The following is a 21,859-nucleotide window of genomic DNA, read 5'->3' on the forward strand; positions in this document are numbered from 1 at the left end:
ACAGTTCGTCTCACACACATAACAAAATGCACTACGATCAAATAGGTTGATGACAACATTTGATTGAATGGACTGCACGGGGAAGAAACCGGTTCAAATCCTTTGTTTGGAGCCAATCGATAAACGCAAGGCCTCTATAGCTATCATTGAATACTGGCTAGGATTCAACAACACAATGAGAACATGTTATATGGCGCTTTGGAAGGCACACAATACCCCAATGGCTTTCCATATTATGTGCACTCAACAACTATTCAGCGTGATCGTAATGATCGCCATACAAACAGTGCTTGGTTCCGATACCATCACGGAGTTACGTAACTACTTCGTGGTCTGATAGTTATATGATCAATGGTCTGATCTACTTGGGTTCGATCCTTTTAAGAAAAGAAAAAATAAATGATCATTTATAATGCATAAATGAATAAGTAATGTAGTTACACAATTTGAAACATTGAGGCAGTTCTATTTTTCAAAGGTCATTTAACTGTTAAATGTAGTGGAATATATCATGCATTGATAGGTAGCAGGTGGAGCCAATTTTGTCAGCGGTTTTTGTTGCCGTTTGTTCGCAATGCCTATTTATCTTAAAAAAATAAGAAAATTAAAATTAAATTAAAAAAAATTCACAATATTCGTTCGTAAAATGGGGACAAAATCCAAAAACATTTCTTGACCCTTCTTCACATAAAATCAAGATTCGAACAAGTACCATTCACCATTCAAGGCGCACCCTCTACCGACTGAGCTAACGGGTCAGACAATAGAAAGGTGTAATTTTGAACTGAAGAATATTAAAAAAATATGAAGAAATTACAATGTTATAAAAAGATTTACCAAAATGAGTTAGGTATAACGTATGAATCGATTTACAAATTAAGTCCAATGGCACTTTGAGAAAGAATACCTGAAGAAACCCCAAAACATTTGCTGCTCTAGCAACTAACCTAGTGACCTAAAGTATTGGGTCATGTCACGATATTTTTTCTGAGGCATTATGTCCAGGTTGCTCAATTTAACATACACGTATCCTTAATGCTGTTGAGATTTTACAAGGATGGCGCTCTCACATTTCTAAGAATCCAAAAGCGCCATTAGGCGAACGTTTACGGTATTGTACCAATAATAACGTGCTTTCAATTAAAGACTTAGATTTTGTTAGCATAATCAAACAGTGTATTTGTGTTGTGCATCCGTGTGAGTTCGGGTAAAAGGTGATTTTGGCCTTGAGTACGAGTCAAGTACGACTCGTAACACTTATCATCTGACGTCACTACCCGCCTTGTGGAACACAAAATTCATCACAGAATCTTCTATTTAGAGAATAAATGATAGGAATTTCTGTTTTTACTATCCTTTACCGTGTGATAGACGACAGGCAGACTACGATCAAATATTTGACCTCCCTGTCGTCTATCACACTGTAGAGGATAGTAAAAACAAATTTCCTATTGTTTATTCTCATTCTTATTTAGTAAATTATTATTTTAATAACTGTAAACTATTTTTAAAGCAAAAATGAAGTTACCGTCATAAAAACTCCCCTTATTATAAAATAAACGAAACTTGTTTACAACGTATCCTGTTGCGCGTACTGCTAGCGCGTGCGTGTATTGCACACTACTTTACGAATAGACCTTTTTCTGATGACGTCACCTAATCTATATTGGGGTCTCAGATGTAAACAAACAACACGTGCGTTTTTACGTGCCCACGATGTGAAAACACCAAATACTGCGTATTTTCTCCTCTGTTTTGTCATCTTTCACTTTAGCTTCCATAAAATAATTGTTTAAACGGAAACTGTAGGCCTATACTGGTTACCATTGTTTCAGCTTGTTTTGATACTACAAAATACAAAAGATGCAAACTACAAAAAACCGCGATGCTATTTGAAAATCAATTTTTATTTTGTGACGAATTAAATGCGTACTGCGAGCTGGCAATCCCGCGCAGGACGCCTAGCGTGGCGCAGAGTTGATCGTGCGCGCCGGCGCGCTATTTGCGTTTGGGTGCTGAATGCTGTACCCATGATTGGTGACGTCTGAGAAAAAGGTCTATACAATGCGACTACAAACGCACACCTCAGCTACAAGCGTGTTACGCGTTATCAGCACACATGAAGGCGTGGGGTCGTCTATGGCATGATAGACGCCACCCGAAATTATGCGATTGTCCAATCAGATTATGTGTCTAGTGATTAAAGTGCTAGACCATTCCCACTGACAAAGAATTGCTTTTGACTGATCATTTATTTCACTGCACCTATTCGATGTGGAACAATATCGTATCCCACTAGCATTTCACTGTATCAAGTCACTTGCATTATAAGAAACATTTGAAGTCATACCTGTTTCCTCATTCATTGTTCATTTATCTCATTTAATTGAATAATTGAATGTGTTTTTACCATTTGTGCGTTGTACCATCACACCTGCTGTGGACCTAATGAAATGGCCGGGTACAAGACCCAAGTGCACGCGCCAGTTTGGAGACATAATGAAACTGATAATTTGGATGAAAAGTTCGAATCCGCGGATATATTTCCGTGATCATAGATCATAGGATGCGCACTCTGTTAGCCCACACAGAAATTTATTGATTTGTATTTCTGTTACTCTATCAAAGAGTTTTGATTTAGGTTTAACTTGGACAGAACCACAAGATTTGAATTATGCATTAGAACTCATCAAGCCAAGGGCATCACTATATGGTCAAGGTACAGTATAGCTTTATTAAATCATGAAGCAATACAACTCATGAAGCCAAGGCCATCACTCCATGCTCCCGGTACAGTATAGCTTTATTGACTCACGAAGCAATACAACTCATGAAGCCAAGACCATCACTTCTTGCTCCAGGTACAGTATCGCTTTTTTTAATCATGAAGCAATACAACACAGCAAGCCAATGCCATCACTCTATGCTCCAGGTAGAGTATAGCTTTATTGAATCATGAAGCAATATAACTCATCAAGCCAAGGCCATCACTCTATGCTCCAGGTACAGTATCATGAAGCAATACAACACAGCAAGCCAATGCCATCACTCTATGCTCCAGGTAGAGTATAGCTTTATTAAATCATGAAGCAATACAACTCATCAAGCCAAGGCCATCTCTCTATGCTCCAGATACAGTATAGTTATATTGTATCATGCAGCAATACAACCCATCACTCTATGCTCCAGGTACATGTACAGTATAGCTTCATTAATGTATTGGGTTTTTTTTTAGTTCTACGATTAACTTACGTTTTTGAGTCAAAATAAAACCACTTTTGGCACCAAACAGCTGATGTGACACATATGCAGCAATTTCCATCAAATTCAATCGATTTTGACCAAATAAAGTTAAAGTAAATTAACATGGAAAATCAGTATAGCTTTATTGAATTATGAAGCAATACAAGTCATTAACTCTCTTCACGCGGGTGTCGACTGCAGATGACAAGTTTCAAAAAAAAATTTAAATTAAAAAAATTCAGAAATGTAAATTTTCATGACCATATTTGGAATCAGCATGAAAAATGCATTAAAATGAGTACAAACACGCCTAGTATTGATCCAGTAGTTCTTAAGATAGCTCTTGATATTTTGAGAAAATATTTCAAAACTTGAACTTTTTCCATTGAAGCGCATGGCTAGCACACAAAGCATTAAGGCATGGCCATCACTGTTTGCTCCAGGTGCAGTTTGAATCACGAAGCAATACAACTCATCAAGCCAAGGCCATCACTCTTTGCTCCAGGTACAGTATCGCTTTATTGAATCATGAAGCAATACAACTCATTAATCCAAGGCCATCACTCTATGCTCCAGGTACAGTATAGCTTTATTGAATTATGAAGCAATACAACTCATCAAGCCAAGGCCATCACTCTTTGCTCCAGGTACAGTATAGCTTTATTGAATCATGAAGCAATACAACTCATCAAGCCAAGGCCATCTCTCTATGCTCGAGATACAGTATAGTTATATTGTATTATGCAGCAATACAACTCAATAAGCCAATGCCATCACTCTATGCCCCAGGTACATGTACAGTATAGCTCCATTGTATTGTCTTTTTTCTACGATTAACTTACGTTTTTCAGTAAAAATAAAACCACTTTTGGCACCAAACAGCTGGTGTGACACATATGCACCAATTTCAGTCAAATTCAATCGATTTTGACCAAATAAACAGCTGATATAGTAAATTAACATGGGAAATCTTCTTCGGATGGTCCCCAAAACAGCGTTTATGTTTGTTTTGTTTTTGGGTGTTTTTTTTTTTTTGGGGGAGGGGGGTTGCATTATTTACATATTGAGTCTTGAGATAAGTTCTCCATTAATAAGTTGAGCTGACCCTGTCGCTTGTCCTTGGAGGATAATATGTATGCATATTCTGAGAATGCTCTGAATGGTCTGATTCCCAACGAATTCCCAGTGTTACTTTGATGTGATGATCTATTAGCAGAACAATGTAACATTGAAGCAAGTTGGATGAGGTGACACATGTTTCAACTAACATCCAGAATAGGCAATTTTCCATCGTTTTTAATTTGGTGTTTTATGTATTTCGTGCTTGAGGAGCTAGAACACGCAAAGGATAATGAAGAATATAATGAAATCTGTTGATGTTCACAAACAAAACAGTTGAATTGAGTCAACTCTGTTTTGAAGTAATTATGCCAAGGTATTTTTTCCGAGAGTCTTCTGAGGGAGTGCAAGCTTAAAAAATACTGAGGCCCAACACAACCTGACGATTTCACGCAATGACCATAAAATATAATGTCAATTTTTCTTCTTCTTTGTAGCTCCTGGGCATGGCATCCAGATGAAATCAGGCAGACTCATAGTACCCGGTAGATTTTGGGCAAATGTGATCGACTCACAAATAGGTATGCAGCACATTATAAGGAAATTTAGAACTCACTGTTATCTTTACACAATGTATTTAGGCATGGGGGATATAATTCGTCGGCCGTATCACATACTGACGTATTAGACATTTTTTACATTTTTGAGAAAATTGGTATATTAGTTTGATATGTGGCTTAATTAATAAGATATTAATTAATTTAATTATGTCGTATTTGCAAACCCTTGAAAAGCCTGTGTCACATAACGACGTATTTGCCGATCACCTATAATAAGCAAGCCCAGTATGTCGTATCTGCAATTTGAAGCGTTTAACATAGTGACGTATTTGCGGGACGTATTTGCGCGACTTTATCAATGCACGGTAAAATTGCCGTTTTGTCCTTTGCGCAAATGTTTCACACATTGACGTATTTGCACGACGTATTTGAAAATTTGAACGGCAAAATTGTCATTAGTTCTTTTCACATAATGACGTATGTTATTATTAATTGTGACACGATCAAGGAAAATGAGTCGGATGTCGCTAATATTGATTTTGCGATATTGGCAAAGAAGGTGTTAAAATTCTTTTGTTTTATATTGTTTTTGGCGATTGATAAATTGATATAATTTCGCAAAGAAAAGTCGATTCAACATTGGGTTTTCAGTTTCTGAAAGCTCTAAAATGTCTTCTTTAGAAACATAATTATGTAAAACCCATTTTCGACCAGGGTCGACATGCGACTTATTCCCTTTGATCATGTCACAATTGTGTGCAGAATAAGTTATGCTTTGATAGTTATAAATATATTCGCATTACTTTTAACCAGGTTTTAGTCGACAATAATGCTTTAATCAAGATTATGTAGCAAACAAAAATCGCTAAATTTTCAAGTTGGATTTTCTCGAAATGCGTATTTTGCAAATACGTCAGTATGTGACATGGTCGACGAATTTGGGGGTATTTGTGTTATGCCCAAAGTACATCAATATCTAATCACTGCGTGTGCGTGATGTGCGCAGACTGTTGGGGTAATTCGAACCGCTTCATGGTACATACAGATAGCGTGGAATGAACGAAAGGTCCAGTGTATATTGTATTGTATACAGCAAGAGGATAGCTTGAATATACGAACAACTGGAAAGAAAAGGGGCAAGGTACACCATGGAAATTGGTACATCAACTTGACATAGGGAAACAAGTAAAATACAGAATAGACGAGGTACCTAGAGGGGCACCTTTGTTCCATAACCATTAAGGTATAGGACATTTTTTGTTTTTACTATAGCCCCCGAATGAAATGTATTTAATTATGTTTGTACTCACTCAGGTAGCATTTTGTGTGAATTTTACATCCAAACTAATTGCTATTCATTTTTTATGGGCATTTTAGTGTTTAAAATGACCCACAAATTAGGGTTTTTCAATATTGCCATCCATTTCTAATCGTCACCCCCCATAGACTTTACATGTAAAATAAAAAGGCTCATAAAAATTTAATAGCACCTTGTTCGGATATAAAATTCACACAAAATGCTTTTTGAGTGATTACAAAGATAATTAAATACTTTTCATGCGGGGGCTACGGTATGTGGATTTTTTTTTAAATGCATTCTTGTACAATGATATTTCATAATAAAATTTCCATTGGAAACAAAGATGGGGGGGGGTACAAAAACAGCAAATGTAGGCATTGGAAGTAGGTAAAGTTCGGTAGCCAAATATCCCGCCAAATAGGACCATAGAAGTGCTAAATCTACAAAAACAACATGGATCAATGGGAATACAAAAAGTGCATTAGAAATTCTGAACAGCAGACAAGGAGGTGTTCCCTGCAGCTTTCTGCAGCTTCGCCACACAGCAGGAATGTGGTCAATGTTAAGAACTTTTCCCAGTTCCCTTGTATTAAAAAGTTGTATGTACCAGTCAGAAGTTTTGCTTTTATTGTTACTCTGTAGACATCCCTCTGATTTGGTTCATCTGTTTCCCATGTTGGGTGTGTCTTGCCAAAAGAGCATATTACAGGAGGAGACGTTATGTTTGAATCAGACCAAAATTATAGAGCACGAAATGTTAAGGGCCCATGATACCTCTAGAGCTTTTAAGCGCGCTTTTATACAACGGGAGCTTTTCAGTAAATGCATTATGGCTGCAGTAAGCTTGGTTGGGGAAGTATGTGCATTGGTAAATAGGAATGGGCCCTGAAGAGAATTTACCGACTTGGGTGTGTAAGAAAGCTGTATACATTACATGAATGTACATTATAAAACTGTGTAGACTCTCATTCATCTGGGTATGTTGAAATAAGATTTGATTTAAATCTGGTCAACCAGACATACCTATTTTTGACGGACGAACCGACGTTGCGACTGAAACCTTCAGTCTTCAGCTGGGTTGTGATGCAAATGACCTTGAGTACCGGACACTTCCAGTATTGATGACAATCGACGAGGAATGTCCTTTATGATTCGGTCCCAGCCGTGTGACAGCTTGGCCCGGACGCCTCCCCCGCGGTTGAGAGATGGTTGCTCCGCTCTCACCCAGATAGCCTCTTTCACACCCCGCTCAAACCAACGCTGCTCACGGTCAAGAATACGGACGAAGGACGCAGTCTCAGCGGTTCGCGAAGTTCTGTCTCAGGACACTACTCTTCATGAGCGGACAGCCTTATCGCCTGATCAATTATGTGATTTACTTAGTCTCTGCCTAGACAATACCTACTTTACATACAGCGGCAATTTTTACCAACAACGTCATGGATGTTCCATGGGATCGCCTGTGTCACCGATAATTTCAAACTTGTATATGGAAAGATTTGAACGCATTGCTCTTTCATCGTTTCCTGGTATAGCGCCCTCTAGATGGTATCGATACGTGGACGATACATTCATCATAATCAAATCCAATGAACTTGATAGGTTTTTCAACCACATCAATCAAATTGATCCACATATCAAGTTCACGCAGGAAGGTTTGTCGGACAACAAACTCGCTTTTCTCGACTGTCTAGTGTCCGTGGAAGTTGATCGCTCCCTTACTGTGTCTGTTTATCGAAAACAGACACACACGGACCAGTACCTACAATTCGGTTCCAATCACCCGCTAATTCAGAAACTAGGCGTGGTTAACACCTTGTTCCACAGAGCTGATTCCATCATTACTAAGGACTCCGACAAGATCACGGAATATCAGCACCTGCGCAAAGCTCTGGGTAACTGTGGTTACCAGGACTGGGCTATAAATAAGGCCCTGAACAAGGACAACACTAAAACAGCTGCCACGAGCTCGAATCAGACGGGGAAAACTACAAGCATCACCATCCCATACCACGGTGACTTGTCTGAGAAACTCAAAAGAATTTACCGCGACCACGGGATCACCACTCATTTTAAACCCACAAACACTATCCGCCAGTCCTTAGTGCATCCCAAGGACAAACAGCCTAAGGGTAGGATCAGTGGTGTGGTCTACGGGGTACGCTGTTCGGAGGAACAAGCCTGTCAGGACTCCTACATTGGAGAAACCGCCCAACCTCTTCACAACCGCATGCTACAACATCGCAGAGCCAGCTCAGGTGGTAACGACTCAGCGGTTTTTCTGCATCTAAAAGCCAGCGGACACCATTTTGACACCAAGGACGTCCGTATTCTTGACCGTGAGCAGCGTTGGTTTGAGCGGGGTGTGAAAGAGGCTATCTGGGTGAGAGCGGAGCAACCATCTCTCAACCGCGGGGGAGGCGTCCGGGCCAAGCTGTCACACGGCTGGGACCGAATCATAAAGGACATTCCTCGTCGATTGTCATCAATACCGGAATTGTCCGGTACTCAAGGTCATTTGCATCACAACCCAGCTGAAGACTGAGGGTTTCAGTCGCAACGTCGGTTCGTCCGTCCAAAATAGGTATGTCTGGTTGACCAGATTTAAATCAAATCTTATTTTAATGTACATTATAATTAATCTTCCCTAATTTCTTCAAAATGTTTCATTAGTTTTCTCAGTGCCGTTTTCCATTTCTCACTATCATTATGTATACCTTATACCTTTGCAGAATTTACAAATGGGAGTTACCCCCAATCCAATGTGTTATACAGTGATGATCACGGTAACACGTGGCATTCAGGAGGCAGCCTTGGCTATAGGGAAGATCCAAACGGCATTGCAATATTTAGTGATGAAGCAACAGTAAGTTAATACAGGTTGTTATAGATATTGAGACTGAAAATCACACTGAAACTGAACAGTAATAAACGCTGAAATATTATACAATAGATAATACCATTGGAATAGCACTGAAAAGGCGTCTTTTGTTAGGTCTAATCACACTGAAAAATCAACCGCAAAACTTCTGCAAATGGGTTGTCATTCATTAATCCCACTGAAATGGTCCTAATTACACTAAAATGTATTGGACCCTGCTATTGTTATGAAAAATAATCCCTGGAAATTATCCACACTGAAAATACCTTGAGCAACTCTGAAAATGACTACAATAATGCGGAAAGTGGTTTTCAGTGTCAAAATTTCAGTGTTCATTCCCAGGGGCTACTCGGTATACAGACCACAAACGAATTACGGTACATCCTCAACAAAGACAACCCAGCTAACAATTTTACGTTGTTACAACGTTGTCTAAAAGTTATATAAAGTCGTACAAACGTAATATATGGACGTTGTAAGTACGTAAATCTGTGAACTCGTTATCTGTGAACGTTATTCCCGAACGTTAATGCAACGTCATTATGACGTTGTTTCGACGTCAAGTTGTGAACGTCGAAACAACGTCACTATGACGTTATATCAACGTCCGAAAATCACAACACGAATACGAGTTCACAAATTAACGTAATTACGACGTCCGTAGATTACGTTGTATCGGGGTCAGACCATGACATTTACACGGCGTTGTAATAACGTACTTTATACGTCGAAACAACGTCATAAATTTGCGTACTAACGACGTCCGTAGATGACGTTGTATCTGGGTCAGTTCATGACTTTTAAACCACGTTTTAACCACGTGCTTTATACGTCGAGACAACGTGATTTTAATGTCTTAAAAAAAGACATTATATTAACATCCGGCAACAATGATGCTCAATCCCAAAAAGGGAGAGCGTATAAAAATGTAAAGTTAAGAACTTCAGGAATAGAAGTCGTTACTTTGAGTTTCACGCCTTAAGGCGATCGTCAAACGACACGATGAGACAATTTTGGCTGGACAACAAACTCCTTGGAATGGAAGAATTTACATTCCATGGTGTCAATAGCTAAACTATTTTTCAGATACGTATTTGTGTAACGTTTTCTGAACGTATTATTCAAACGTTGTCACCAGGTCTGGTCAAACATGGCATCAACGTCGAAACAATGTTATTACAACATCATAATGATGTTATATCAACGTCCAAAAATCAACGTCCAAAATAACGTTGTCACTACACGAATACGAGTTCACAGATTTACGTATTTACAACGTAAATGACAACCTAAGTCCAACGTCAGCGAATGTCGTGAAAACGTAGTGTGTTAGCTGGGTAAATAGTCAAAATTAACACCAACAACCATTACCTGTACTGATTTTAAGACCTCATGTGTTGAAGTTAGTTGACAATTAAAGAAACAGTGATCTAAAAACCAAGGAAGGAACCAAATAAGATGCTGGACTTTGATGTTCTAATAAAGCGTGGCGGTAGTTCTCTTTTTCAAGAAAACCTTGTCTATGAATTTGCATCTTCCGTTTGGATCATCGTTTCTTTATTTCTTAACTGATTTCAACAAATGAGGTCTTAAATCGGAGCTAAAGACATTGACTGCTGATTTTAATTTTGGCATGTTTTTCTTGGTTTAGAATATACAGGTGTGAACATAACCGGTACCTTAATTCTTTTGCAGTCTGTACTATTAAGTGCCGTTCTCAAGATAACTTTTTAAATATATAAATAAATAATAAATTTCGGTATTTATATAACATAGCGCCTTACCACAGATCACGGAGTGTTCAAAGCGCTGTTATTTCACTGCCAGGGTGAATCATCACAATCAGATCGCATCAACTAGGCATTGTGCAGTCGGAATAGCGCAAACCTATCCGCACTTAGATTGTAACATCCACCATTTATCTGTGCAGCTCCCCAAATTCCATTGGGTGAAGGAAGTTTTGTTAACCAAACAACTAATCACCGATTTTTTGAAAGCAGGAGGAAACCGGAGATCCCGGAGAAAACCTGCGAGAGCGAGCATGGAATCGGGATAAACCAAATGCACATGAGTCCTTGGGCCGCGCCGGGGCTTGAACCCGGGACCTCAGTGATGCAAAGCGATGGAACTACCGCTACGCTAACTCGCCCTCTGATGTCAAGCTCTTTTTCCATTCCATTCCTGAGATTCATGTGACATCCATACAAAGATCTTGGAGACTTTGTCCTTTAAAAAATATAATACCCAAAACTAGCTTCAAAATCGAGCTCCGAACACTTATTTCTGGCACTGAACATTAAGCCCGTTAGTGATGGAAACCCCGTTTTATGTCCTCAAAATCTGGTCCGGACTCCGCATTATTTATTGAAATCTGGGCGGTACTTATATAACACAATCAATTTGAATACCCACCCATAAAGATGTTGCATACATGTATTTTCATGATTTTTTTCTGAAAAAGGGTTTTTAAATTGGTTCAAAAATGAAGATGTGCTTGCTACAGGACAAAAACCTTTTTTTTGTTATAATGATGTATATTCATACGTAGCGGTAACTAGAAAGCAAAGTTATACTTCTGTGCTACTCAAAAATTTTACCTGGTCAACGAATCTTTAGAGCAATAACATCCGTTGAAGATGTCGGTTGACCCAGTGAAAGCACTCCGGTGAGTGTACCACATTTAAGTAGCCTAGAAGTATAAGTTTGCTTCCCATTTCCACGCTATTCCTTTCCATGAACTTCCATTTAGCCTTAAGTAGGGATACATGTATATATGTCATACTTCGATCGTACAATGAACGTGATTTGTTCCCTTCAAACAGGCAGTAGAGCTTGACAATGAACTCTGTATAAATGCAAGGACACTACATCCGGATCAGCCTCGCCTTTTGGCATTCAGTAATGACAAGGGCACAAGTTTCGGTACACCTACGTTTGCGTGGTCACTACAAGAACCCGGATATTACACACATGACGAGGATTATGTGAGTAATTATACCAACCCTCTGCAAGGACCCTTCTTATTGGAAGATAACACGACAACTGCAACATCTGTTGGTGGATGTCAGGTGTGTATTAGGCCAAACAAAAAAGGATCGTCTCAAAGCTCACGAGTGGTTTGAAAACAAATGCGAAATGGGATTTTTTTCCCGACTTTTTTTAATTTTTATGGTATTTTGAGAAAAAAGGTCTAATTTTTTTTTTATTTTAATAAAAACAAATTTCCGCATTTCTTTTTTTGTTCAAATCTCGCGATTTTACAAATGCACGCGTAAGCTTCAGACGAACCTTTTTTGTGTGTTTGGACTTAGAGTAGTTACTTGCTGTTTGTATCTGTGATGGAATTTTTTGATGGCAGTTTCTATGGACATCCGGGCCCTACTCTACCATGTTTGGCTGAGTAATGAATCTTTAGAGCAATAACATACAGTGTAAGTACTCTTACACTGTAACTATGCTTCTTAATTTTCTAAAATGTCTCAGACATGAACACCCTTTATTTCATTATATAAATTAGTCACTGTGTAAAGCTGAGTTTATACCTATTCTGGACTGAATCCTTGTCCTGTGCAATTTGCGTAATGCTTGTTAGTGAACGTTGCCCGACTGAGGGCGTCAGTCTATACCCAGTCATTTTTGTAGAAAAGCTAATTGAGTGTATGCACCATATTCAAATACGATGACGATTTTGAACACTGATCATGGGTGAGAGAAGCTTTTGTACTGGTCCATTCAAGCATTCCCTCCCAGTTTTGAAGTTACCATATATTTGATTGGCTCATTTCATTTCATTTCATTTCATATTTATTTAGTCTTATCAACAACAACAATTGACATTTTAAAAGGCACATATAGAAAATACTTAAATACATTTTATAAAAACAGAATAAGAATATAAACAGCACATATTTATAGAGAGCACGTTGATAAGACCAAGGATAGCCCCAAAAGCCATGGAGGCTTATTTCCATTGGGGTCCTTTAAAAGGGGACAACATCAATGACAAAAGAAGGAAACAAACGAAACAGTCAAGTACTAGAACTACCCCCTTCTTGTGATCTTGCTTTTGTAGCAAGATGAGCTTTTACTTCTTTTTGAAGTTGGCATAGCCATTGATGGATTTAATATTGCTTGGGAGACAGTTCCAGGCCTTGACTGTAGTGTATTGGAAGGTGGTACTACCAATTTGCCCATGAAACTTTGGAACAACAAAATTGAGGTGGCTATCCCTGGTATTATACCGGTGTTTTTCAGTTACTTTTATAAAATGGTCACTCAGATAATCTGGAGACATGCTCATTATATATGTTATAGGCTTGTTTTTAACCAATCAAAATATTTCTTTGAGGATGAAAATTCAGCTGGTAGTGCATCCGGGGTTTAGGGCTCGGATAGCGACGTTTTTACTACTGAGAGCACATATCGACATATCGAATTGCATTTTGAATACGAGGAATGTCCTTCTGGTATCAAATAATTTTGAATGTTTGAAATTCGCAATATAACATATTAAATGATTAAAAAGTGATATTTTGAAATTTAACAGTCCTCAAAGTAAATTGTAAGTATCTAGTGATATGTACTTAGTATCTAGTGATATGTATCTAGTGGTATGTACTTAAAGTGTATATAGCTGGGATGAAAAGCCGTCCATCATATATAAATTTTGACCTTTTGTGTTGAAGATAATAGATTTTTCCCCAAAACAGCAAAGAAATGTTATAGACTTTGCCATAGTCAATTTTTGATCAATACAAATATGTTATGAATCATGATGAACGTATTCTGTTGTTATACTGATGTTTATTACAATTAAGGGTAGACAAGGTACTGTTGGTCGAAGCAGCCAAAAAAATATCGATGTTCATTATGTAAATCGATATATTATTGAAAAATAACACTTTGAAGTTTTGCAAAAGTTCATTCTACAAACCATATACTTTCAACCCTTGCTTGATTTATCGTTGTTAATGAGTTATGTACGTTTATGTAAGTGTTGCAGGTGTTTCAGCCTTCCTACAACATAACTCAAGAACCACAGGACCTACAAAACTATATCTGTGATATTTGAATTCTTCTACACACTCGCTCCATACGTCAGCAATACGTCAGTATGTGATGCGGCCGACGATATGATATGTTATTTGAAATATTTTTTTTATTAAATTTGCTCCTTGAGTTGGTTAACTTTTTCAATTCCAAAAGCGTGGCCATTGAAACGTTGTTTCTTATTATGGAGTCCCATTGTACCCTTTTTGACTCATATCTACCAAAAATTTGAAAAGGTACCATAAACAAGTTGTTTGGTTTCAGAAAACTGCCCTTATTCTTGAAAATCAGTGTTTTTTAGAACCTAAATGCGTCACGCGCGTAACTTGCTTTGCCTAAAAAGAACACCCCTCTTTACTCGCTTTTTTGGTCACGCATGCGTACATACCATTTATGTGAGTGGCCCCCTGGCCATGGCCACTGTTGTGACACCTGCTCCCCACCAGCTCACTCTCCATGTGTTGCCCCAGAACGCCTTTTTTCGTTAATGCCATAGACTCTAGATCTTATCTTGTCTAGTCCTGTTTTATTCTATTGTCTTGGCCATCACAGAGTTGTTTGTTTTCCTACCTCTTCTTTTTTACCTTTTGATCTCATTTGTCTGTCCGCTATGGGTGTACATTGTACATGTACATTGCTTGCTTCATATTGTCTTTCTAATACAATTCTGGCATTTTATCTCATGTACATTTGAAGTTGTGAAATATAGCGCTTGAATTTAATTTGATTGAAAAAGCCTGTGCTCATTAATCTTATTTTCCATGTTTATATTGACACAGGCTAGCACGATCGGTTTTACAGCCCCAGAGCCACGTTCACCATCCAACACATGGGTTGTCTTCTCCAACCCAGCATCGTTTATAACCAGACGAAACATGGCGGTGAAGATCAGCAAAGATGGCTGCCAAACGTGGAGCAACCCATGGGTTATCCACGCAAATGCTAGTGCCTACTCGGACTTGGCCTATTTTGAGACCTGGGACTCGGATGTTGGAGTCAACTCACCAAATATTGCAATTTTATTCGAAGGTGGTGGAGATCATTCATACGAATCAATTCAATTTAAAATGTTTAGTTTGGAGAGGATGTTGCAAGGGATAGCGGAGCCGTCATCATTTTCTTCAGGATAAAATATCTTGCGAGGACCAGAATCGAAAGTATTGCAGCAGTACTAAACATCGCATAATGACATACAGCATATAAAAGAGTTAAGGGTGTACTACACCCCTTGATAAATTTATGTCTATTTTTGTATTTTTCTCAAAAACTAAATGACACAGTGGTAACAAAAGTTATGTAAATTGATATAATAGGGGCAAGGAATCCAATTGAATACATGAATACAAAACCCACCCAAGTCCATGGGAAGTGATTTTGATAGAAAACCCTGTGTATCATTTTAATTCCTTCAGTTAGATTTACCTGGTCAATATGGTAAGTTTTACGTGCAAATGAGTGGATTAACCTGTATTAGGTATGACAATTAGCATTTCAGGGACTTCGTGGGATTAATTTTAAATGGGTGGTGTTTTTGAATCATATACAAAGACAACAATGTTGCAATGAGATTACCACTAGTAAGATAATACAAAATAAAGCACACAGTTATGTATAATCCCAGCAAACACAAAACGTTTTCGACATCATTCGCAAAAGGTTATAAAAGGTTGTATAAAGGGTATATTAAGGGTATAAAACGTTTTCATAACATTAAAAATCATTTTTTGATAATCTACTGCTCAGCGAACAAAAACTGTTTTACAGAAAACGTTTAAATGTCGGGTTATATAAAGGGTATAAAAACGTTTTAATAACATTCCAAAAACATTTTGAAAACTTGATACAAAATATTCTAAACAGAATGTTATTTTGGGGTTGAAAATATATTTTGCGAAAAATGTTTGCCCAAAATATTTGCAATAACGTTTTAAAAACGTTTTCATGACCTTTATATAACCCGACATTTAAATGTTATTAAAACGAAATAAAAAAAAAACATTTTAAGAACATTTCTGTGTTTGCTGGGTGCAAATATTTTAACATAATGTTATTTAAGTGTTGACAAAATATTTGGCAAAAAATGTTTGCCAAAATAGTTTACAATAACATTTTTGAAAACATTTTAAAAATGTTGTTGTAGTGTGTTTTCATACAAAACGTTTTAAAACGTTTTCATGACCTTTATATAACCCGACATTTTAATGTTATTAAAACGTATTTATGTAAACCAAAAGCCAAAATATAACTTATTAAAAACGTTTTAAAAACGTTTTTGTGTATGCTGGGATGTTGATAAGCATTCTGCCATGCAATATATACCCCCGGGTATAAACCACACACTTTCTTTTATTAAACTTTGTCCACTTTGTTTTCAAAAGTCACTCTCCAGCAATGAATGTGTTACAAGTGAACTTTTATACATACTGGATTTCAATCAATGTGTTACAAGACTCAAATCATGGAATTGGGTGGTTCTTTGATACATGCTATTTTTCTCATGCTCATATAGACACAGAGGATGAATTTGATTTGTTCTTTCATCCATATGACAGGCCTATGTATAGCAACAATTTCCCATGCTTAACTCAATTTGGCCAAAGTATGGACTTGGGTGGGTTTAGTATTCATTTATTCAATTACTACACTGGAATTTCAGTGACCCAGGACAAGCGGTTTGTTATTTATGATTAGAAATAAGGTACCGCTAGGATGTACCTCATTTCCTATCATATATACTGAACCGCTTGTCTTGAGTCACTGAAATTTCAGTGTAGTAATTGGATTCCTTGCCCCAATAATACAGACTTGACATTTAATATGGAATATTTTTTCGTAAAATTACAAGACTGGTCTGGAAGGGGTCTGCATAAACCGCACGGGCTAAATATTAATTAGGGTGTGTCGGGAGATGGTGTGAAATAATTGTTTGACAGAAAATGTGCTTTCCATTAGTTTACATTCTGGCGCTCATAATGTAGTGAATTAACCAAAAATGGCGGATTTAATGAGACTGAATTTGGTTTTTGTGGGGGTAAAATTTCTGAATTTGAGCAACATTATTCTGATATTATCAAATGTATTGAGGTTTGAGGCGATTTTTACTAAACCTAAATACCAATATGTGCTCGTCAGAACTGAAATGATATGAGATTTAAAAATATGACTCCTAAATATGGTACGCACTCAGAAAGTTTGAATGGTCCCCTGGGGCCAAATGCTATAAACTTATTGTTCACTAAGAAAAAGCGTGAGTTCATTGGACAACAAGGAATCAGCGCAGTTGCTTTTGTACCGTTAGTTTATAACATTTGACCCCAGGGGGCCGTTTAAAATTCTGAGTACGTACAACTTTGAAGAGCCCTATTTTTAAGCTCCTCCCATGTTCAAAAAATTGGTACATTACAAGTTTATTTCGGCAGTGATGAATACTAATTGCTGACGAAGTTTAAAAAATATCACCTCAAACCCCTATAAATTTGATAATAACAACAAAATGTTGCATAAAGTCCAAAATTGTGTCCCCTAAAAAGCTCAAATTGAGCCTTCCTAAATCAGCCATTTTAGGCAACTTCGCTACATTAAGAGCACCATAATGTAAAGTTATGGAAAGCACATTTTCTATCAAACAACTATTTTACACCATCTCCCGACACACCTCATTAATTTTTAGCCCGTGCGGTTTATGCAGACTCCGTCCAGACCAGTCTTGGAATTTTGCGAAAAAATATTCCATATTAAATGTCAAGTCTGTATATATACATAACTTTTGTCACCATTGTGTTATTATTTTTTGAGAAAAAATAACAAATTTACTACATGGGTGTAGTACCCCCTTAAGGTACTTTGTTCACCCCTATATATCCTAAACAAAGCCAGCTATGTCATAATTGGAATCAGCAGTCAATCAATCATTTTTAAGCTCAGATTTAAGACCTCATTTAGTTAAAATCGTACAAGAAATAAAGACATAATGAAAAAAATGGAAGGAATATGCAAATTCAAAAGTTGCAGCTTGCTCCATTGTATGCTCTATTGAGCATCGGGTTCTCGACTAAGAGAACTAGCACTAGTGCTTTCCCTTGATTATAGCACATTAAAACTATATAATAGCATCGTGTTTACATTGATTTACAGAACATAAAAGTGCAACTTTTGATTTTGTTCTTTCCTTAATATGTTTCAGATCACTGTTTTTGTCATGCTCATTTTAATAAATGAGGTCATAAAGCAGAGTGAAAGGGTAGTAATGGCTGCTTGTTTCAATGTTGACAGTTATGTCTTTGTTTAGGATATACAGGGTGAACATAACTGGTAAGTACATTATTTCGCGCACTGTTTTTAAGTGCCTTTTATGCCATGAAAATGCATGATTTGTGAAAGCTAATTCTGAAGATGAAATGATCACTGAAAATCACACTGATATCTGAAATGGACATTTTATATATTTTATATATTTTAATTATTAAGCTACTCTTTGTATTGTATATTATGTATTCTCCTATAATCACTATGAAATAATCACTAAAAATCACACTGATATCTAAAATGAACATTGACAATTTAAGTGAATAAAGATTGGAATTATGTTTTATAATTCCTAGGACAATATCTGGTGTTAGTTTTGGGGCCATACACCAATTCAGTACAGAAGGGCGGGGCCAATTATGACTCAACTGTCCCACTTACCCCCACACTTTGGGGTAAGTGTGACACATATATTTATGATATTATTACATTAAAAGAACATATTTTACAGCAATGCATATTATATTGGAGCATTTGGGCATTACATAATTAGGCCCTATACCAAAAAAAAATAGAAAACTATAATAATATAATTATGTTTATTAATTTCATCTGAATAAAATAGGCAGATTTTTTTTCTTGGTTGAATAGTGACAACCCCCCTCCCATGTTCAGTATTATTTTTTGAGCTTGTTGGCGGCATTATATGCAATTTCACTTAGTAATTTTGTTATTTTCGTATCAAAATTAATTCCAAGAACCACTGTCCCACGGCCACCCCAAGTGGATGGGGTAAGAGGGACACCATACTAAATTGGCTCATTTGCCTAATATCATGATTTTCTGCTGTCAGGCTTGTAAAAAGCATTCTTTTCGCCAGCCCATGGGCTGGTATTTGGTTCGTAGATCAGCTTTGTATACACAAAAGATTATAGCCTACTGGTATTGGTATACATTTTTTTATTTTACTTTTTGTGGTGAAAATGTTTTAAAGTATTGCCATTCGATTTGTGAAAAGAAAGTACGTTTTGCTGTTTCAACGAACGAAAACGAGTAAGTATTGCCAAAGTTATGTTTGAATTAACTACGACTTTAAAAGTTATAGGTTAGGCCTAGATGTAACAATGATAGTTTTACAGCATATCCACATGGTCAACGGACGAAAATATTATCAACAATGACGTCATATCAGTGGCATTTCCCTGGTCATACACGGTATGCTTGACCACTGAGACCAGTGCAGCATGGTATGTTTGATTGCATGTGAGTGCATAATTGATCATGTTGATAACAGATATAATTATTGTTGAATCAAAATCTTCATCATATGGAAAGTATTGAAGTCAAAGTAATTATCTATCCTATCCTGTATCGTTTTTTTTTGGATAAACATAACTCAAAATGTTACCGATGCTGCAATCTTAAACATCAGTTTTGGTTTTCAGCCTAAAAACTCCGATGCAAAATAAAGTTTTTAGGGTCTAGCTTTAATATGGGCATAATTTATCTGTGCAATATTTTAATACTGTTTCTGATATTCATAGCTACAGGACAAGAGCTGGTTCTCAGGGAAATTTGGGCGAAACACATCTGACAGTAGAAAGCTTAGAAAAAAAAAGAATTGACAGGAGTTATAGGAGTTATCGTTTTTTACTCTTTTAGTGTCCATGTTCTCATCATTTATGGTTTGGTGTCATGAAAGATGATGGGTGTAAGCGTGCCGATCCTAAAAATGCCTCTCACGCAGTGACCCAAATTAATTACAAGACCTCTTCTACATTGGGGCTGGCTTTCCCTTTTAAAGGGACTTTTTATCATGGTAAATGAAATTATTATCTCTAAATTTGTCCATATTTCTCAGCAAAGATTTCCAAATATTTGGTACTAATAAAAAAGTAATAATTCCTCAAAGTTAGCCGCCATATCAAGGTAGTGTTGGTCTCAAGCATCTCCCGCAGCTCAAATACCAAATAAACTCCAATATTGAGCAGTGAAATTAGAACATATATCTCCCTGAGGTCTTCGGGAGACCTCCGGAAAAATTTTAGACTATCTTTTTAAGTATCCCCAATCTCCCGATAGCAGGATACTTCTGGGTTACTATCCCGGGTTACTATATGCCCCATTTACCGGTTGGTTATGAGGGGCTTAAGCATTCAACCACCTTCCAATTGCTGCAAAAGCACCACTTCCATCCAAGCTTTGAACTTTTAAAAGAATTGTATCTTAATACTATTTTTATATATTTTATATAATTGCTATCTGTACCTTAGTGTCTTTTAATTCCAAAGTTGTATATATTTTCATATACAGTCTTGGACAAAAGTTTGGAATATTTTTATTTTTTTGCATAGTTCTGTTTTTAAGTGCAGATTTCTTATCATTAATGACCCGTCAGCGATGCAAAATGGATCACGGGTATCTGGCAAGGTCTTAGGTACCATTCCATATCACACAATACGTAATGTAGGACAATGGCTTCTTATGCCTGATAAATGAACCATCGGGCATCCTTTTCACAGTTATTTTAGCGATATGATTCATACGGTTACATTGGCTTTTGCATTACCGTGTGAAGAAAGCAGCTTTACTTTGTTGCATCTGTCTGATGTATACGATATTTCTGATCATTGGGTGCGAGTTGAGCGCAGACTTATACGCCTGCGTCATTGGCTTACGTAATCATGGCTACAAACAGAAGGATATTGGTGTCGCTTTAGGAATTACATAAGGTGCAGTTTCTCAAATTTTAAAGAGACGTCGAGAGACCGGAACTACTACACCTAGACCAAGGTCAGGTCGGCCCCAAAAGACAACCGCCAGGGAAGACCGATCTCTCCTGAGACTTTGCCGCAATGGCCGCACGAACCCTGGATCTCGGCTAAAACAGAATGGCTAAGGTCCATAAACATACTGCAGTTACTGTCCGTTTTCCTATACACAATACACAGTGCTTTTCCCATTGACGCGTGATCTCTACAAATAGCCTACGTTAAAAGTATGGGGATTTGCCTAGTTAACGTCGCTGTGTGAAAAATAACCGGCCGATATTAAAAGTACTCTTCTAAAATTCTAGAAAATATAGTTTTGTAACATGTCCTAAATTTTTAGCTAATTTAGATGTTTGAAATGTGCGTACTTTGGTGTTTTAGGAAGGACACGTAAACGACAGATAACACCAAAGAATATGAAGAAATTATTTCCAAACCGTGTTAAGTCAACAATCATTATGTTGCTCATTTTCAAGAATGCTGGGTAAGTGATCATTGACATACTGAGATAGAGAAAGCAGAGATGGGTTTTGACCAGCCTAGATTTAATTAATTAATAAATTAATAAATTAATAATTAATTAATTTTGTGACAGGGATTGGTTAAATATATTAACCCTTAATAAATGGAGACAGAAAGAGTTTTATAAATAAATACATAAATAAATAAATAGATTTAATTAATTAATTAATTAATTAATTAAATAATTAATAAATAAATAAATTCCATCCGAGGTCAAAGGTTATCAATC

At 37.0% G+C, this 21,859-nt stretch overlaps 1 protein-coding gene across 1 annotated transcript in view; it reads left to right on the forward strand.

The window, feature by feature from the left end:
* LOC140138730 (sialidase-3-like) overlaps positions 1–15,867 on the forward strand; it is a 34,648-nt gene extending 18,781 nt beyond the window's left edge. The window contains exons 6-10 of the mRNA XM_072160489.1: positions 2,629–2,719; positions 4,800–4,883; positions 8,895–9,028; positions 11,866–12,111; positions 14,872–15,867. Coding sequence (XP_072016590.1) covers positions 2,629–2,719; positions 4,800–4,883; positions 8,895–9,028; positions 11,866–12,111; positions 14,872–15,222 — 906 coding nt within the window. The 3' untranslated portion in view covers positions 15,223–15,867. The remainder of the gene's footprint in view (positions 1–2,628; positions 2,720–4,799; positions 4,884–8,894; positions 9,029–11,865; positions 12,112–14,871) is intronic.
* The last annotated feature ends 5,992 nt before the right edge of the window (positions 15,868–21,859 follow it).

Source organism: Amphiura filiformis, chromosome 18, assembly GCF_039555335.1.
Source record: "Amphiura filiformis chromosome 18, Afil_fr2py, whole genome shotgun sequence".
Classification (NCBI taxonomy): domain Eukaryota; kingdom Metazoa; phylum Echinodermata; class Ophiuroidea; order Amphilepidida; family Amphiuridae; genus Amphiura; species Amphiura filiformis.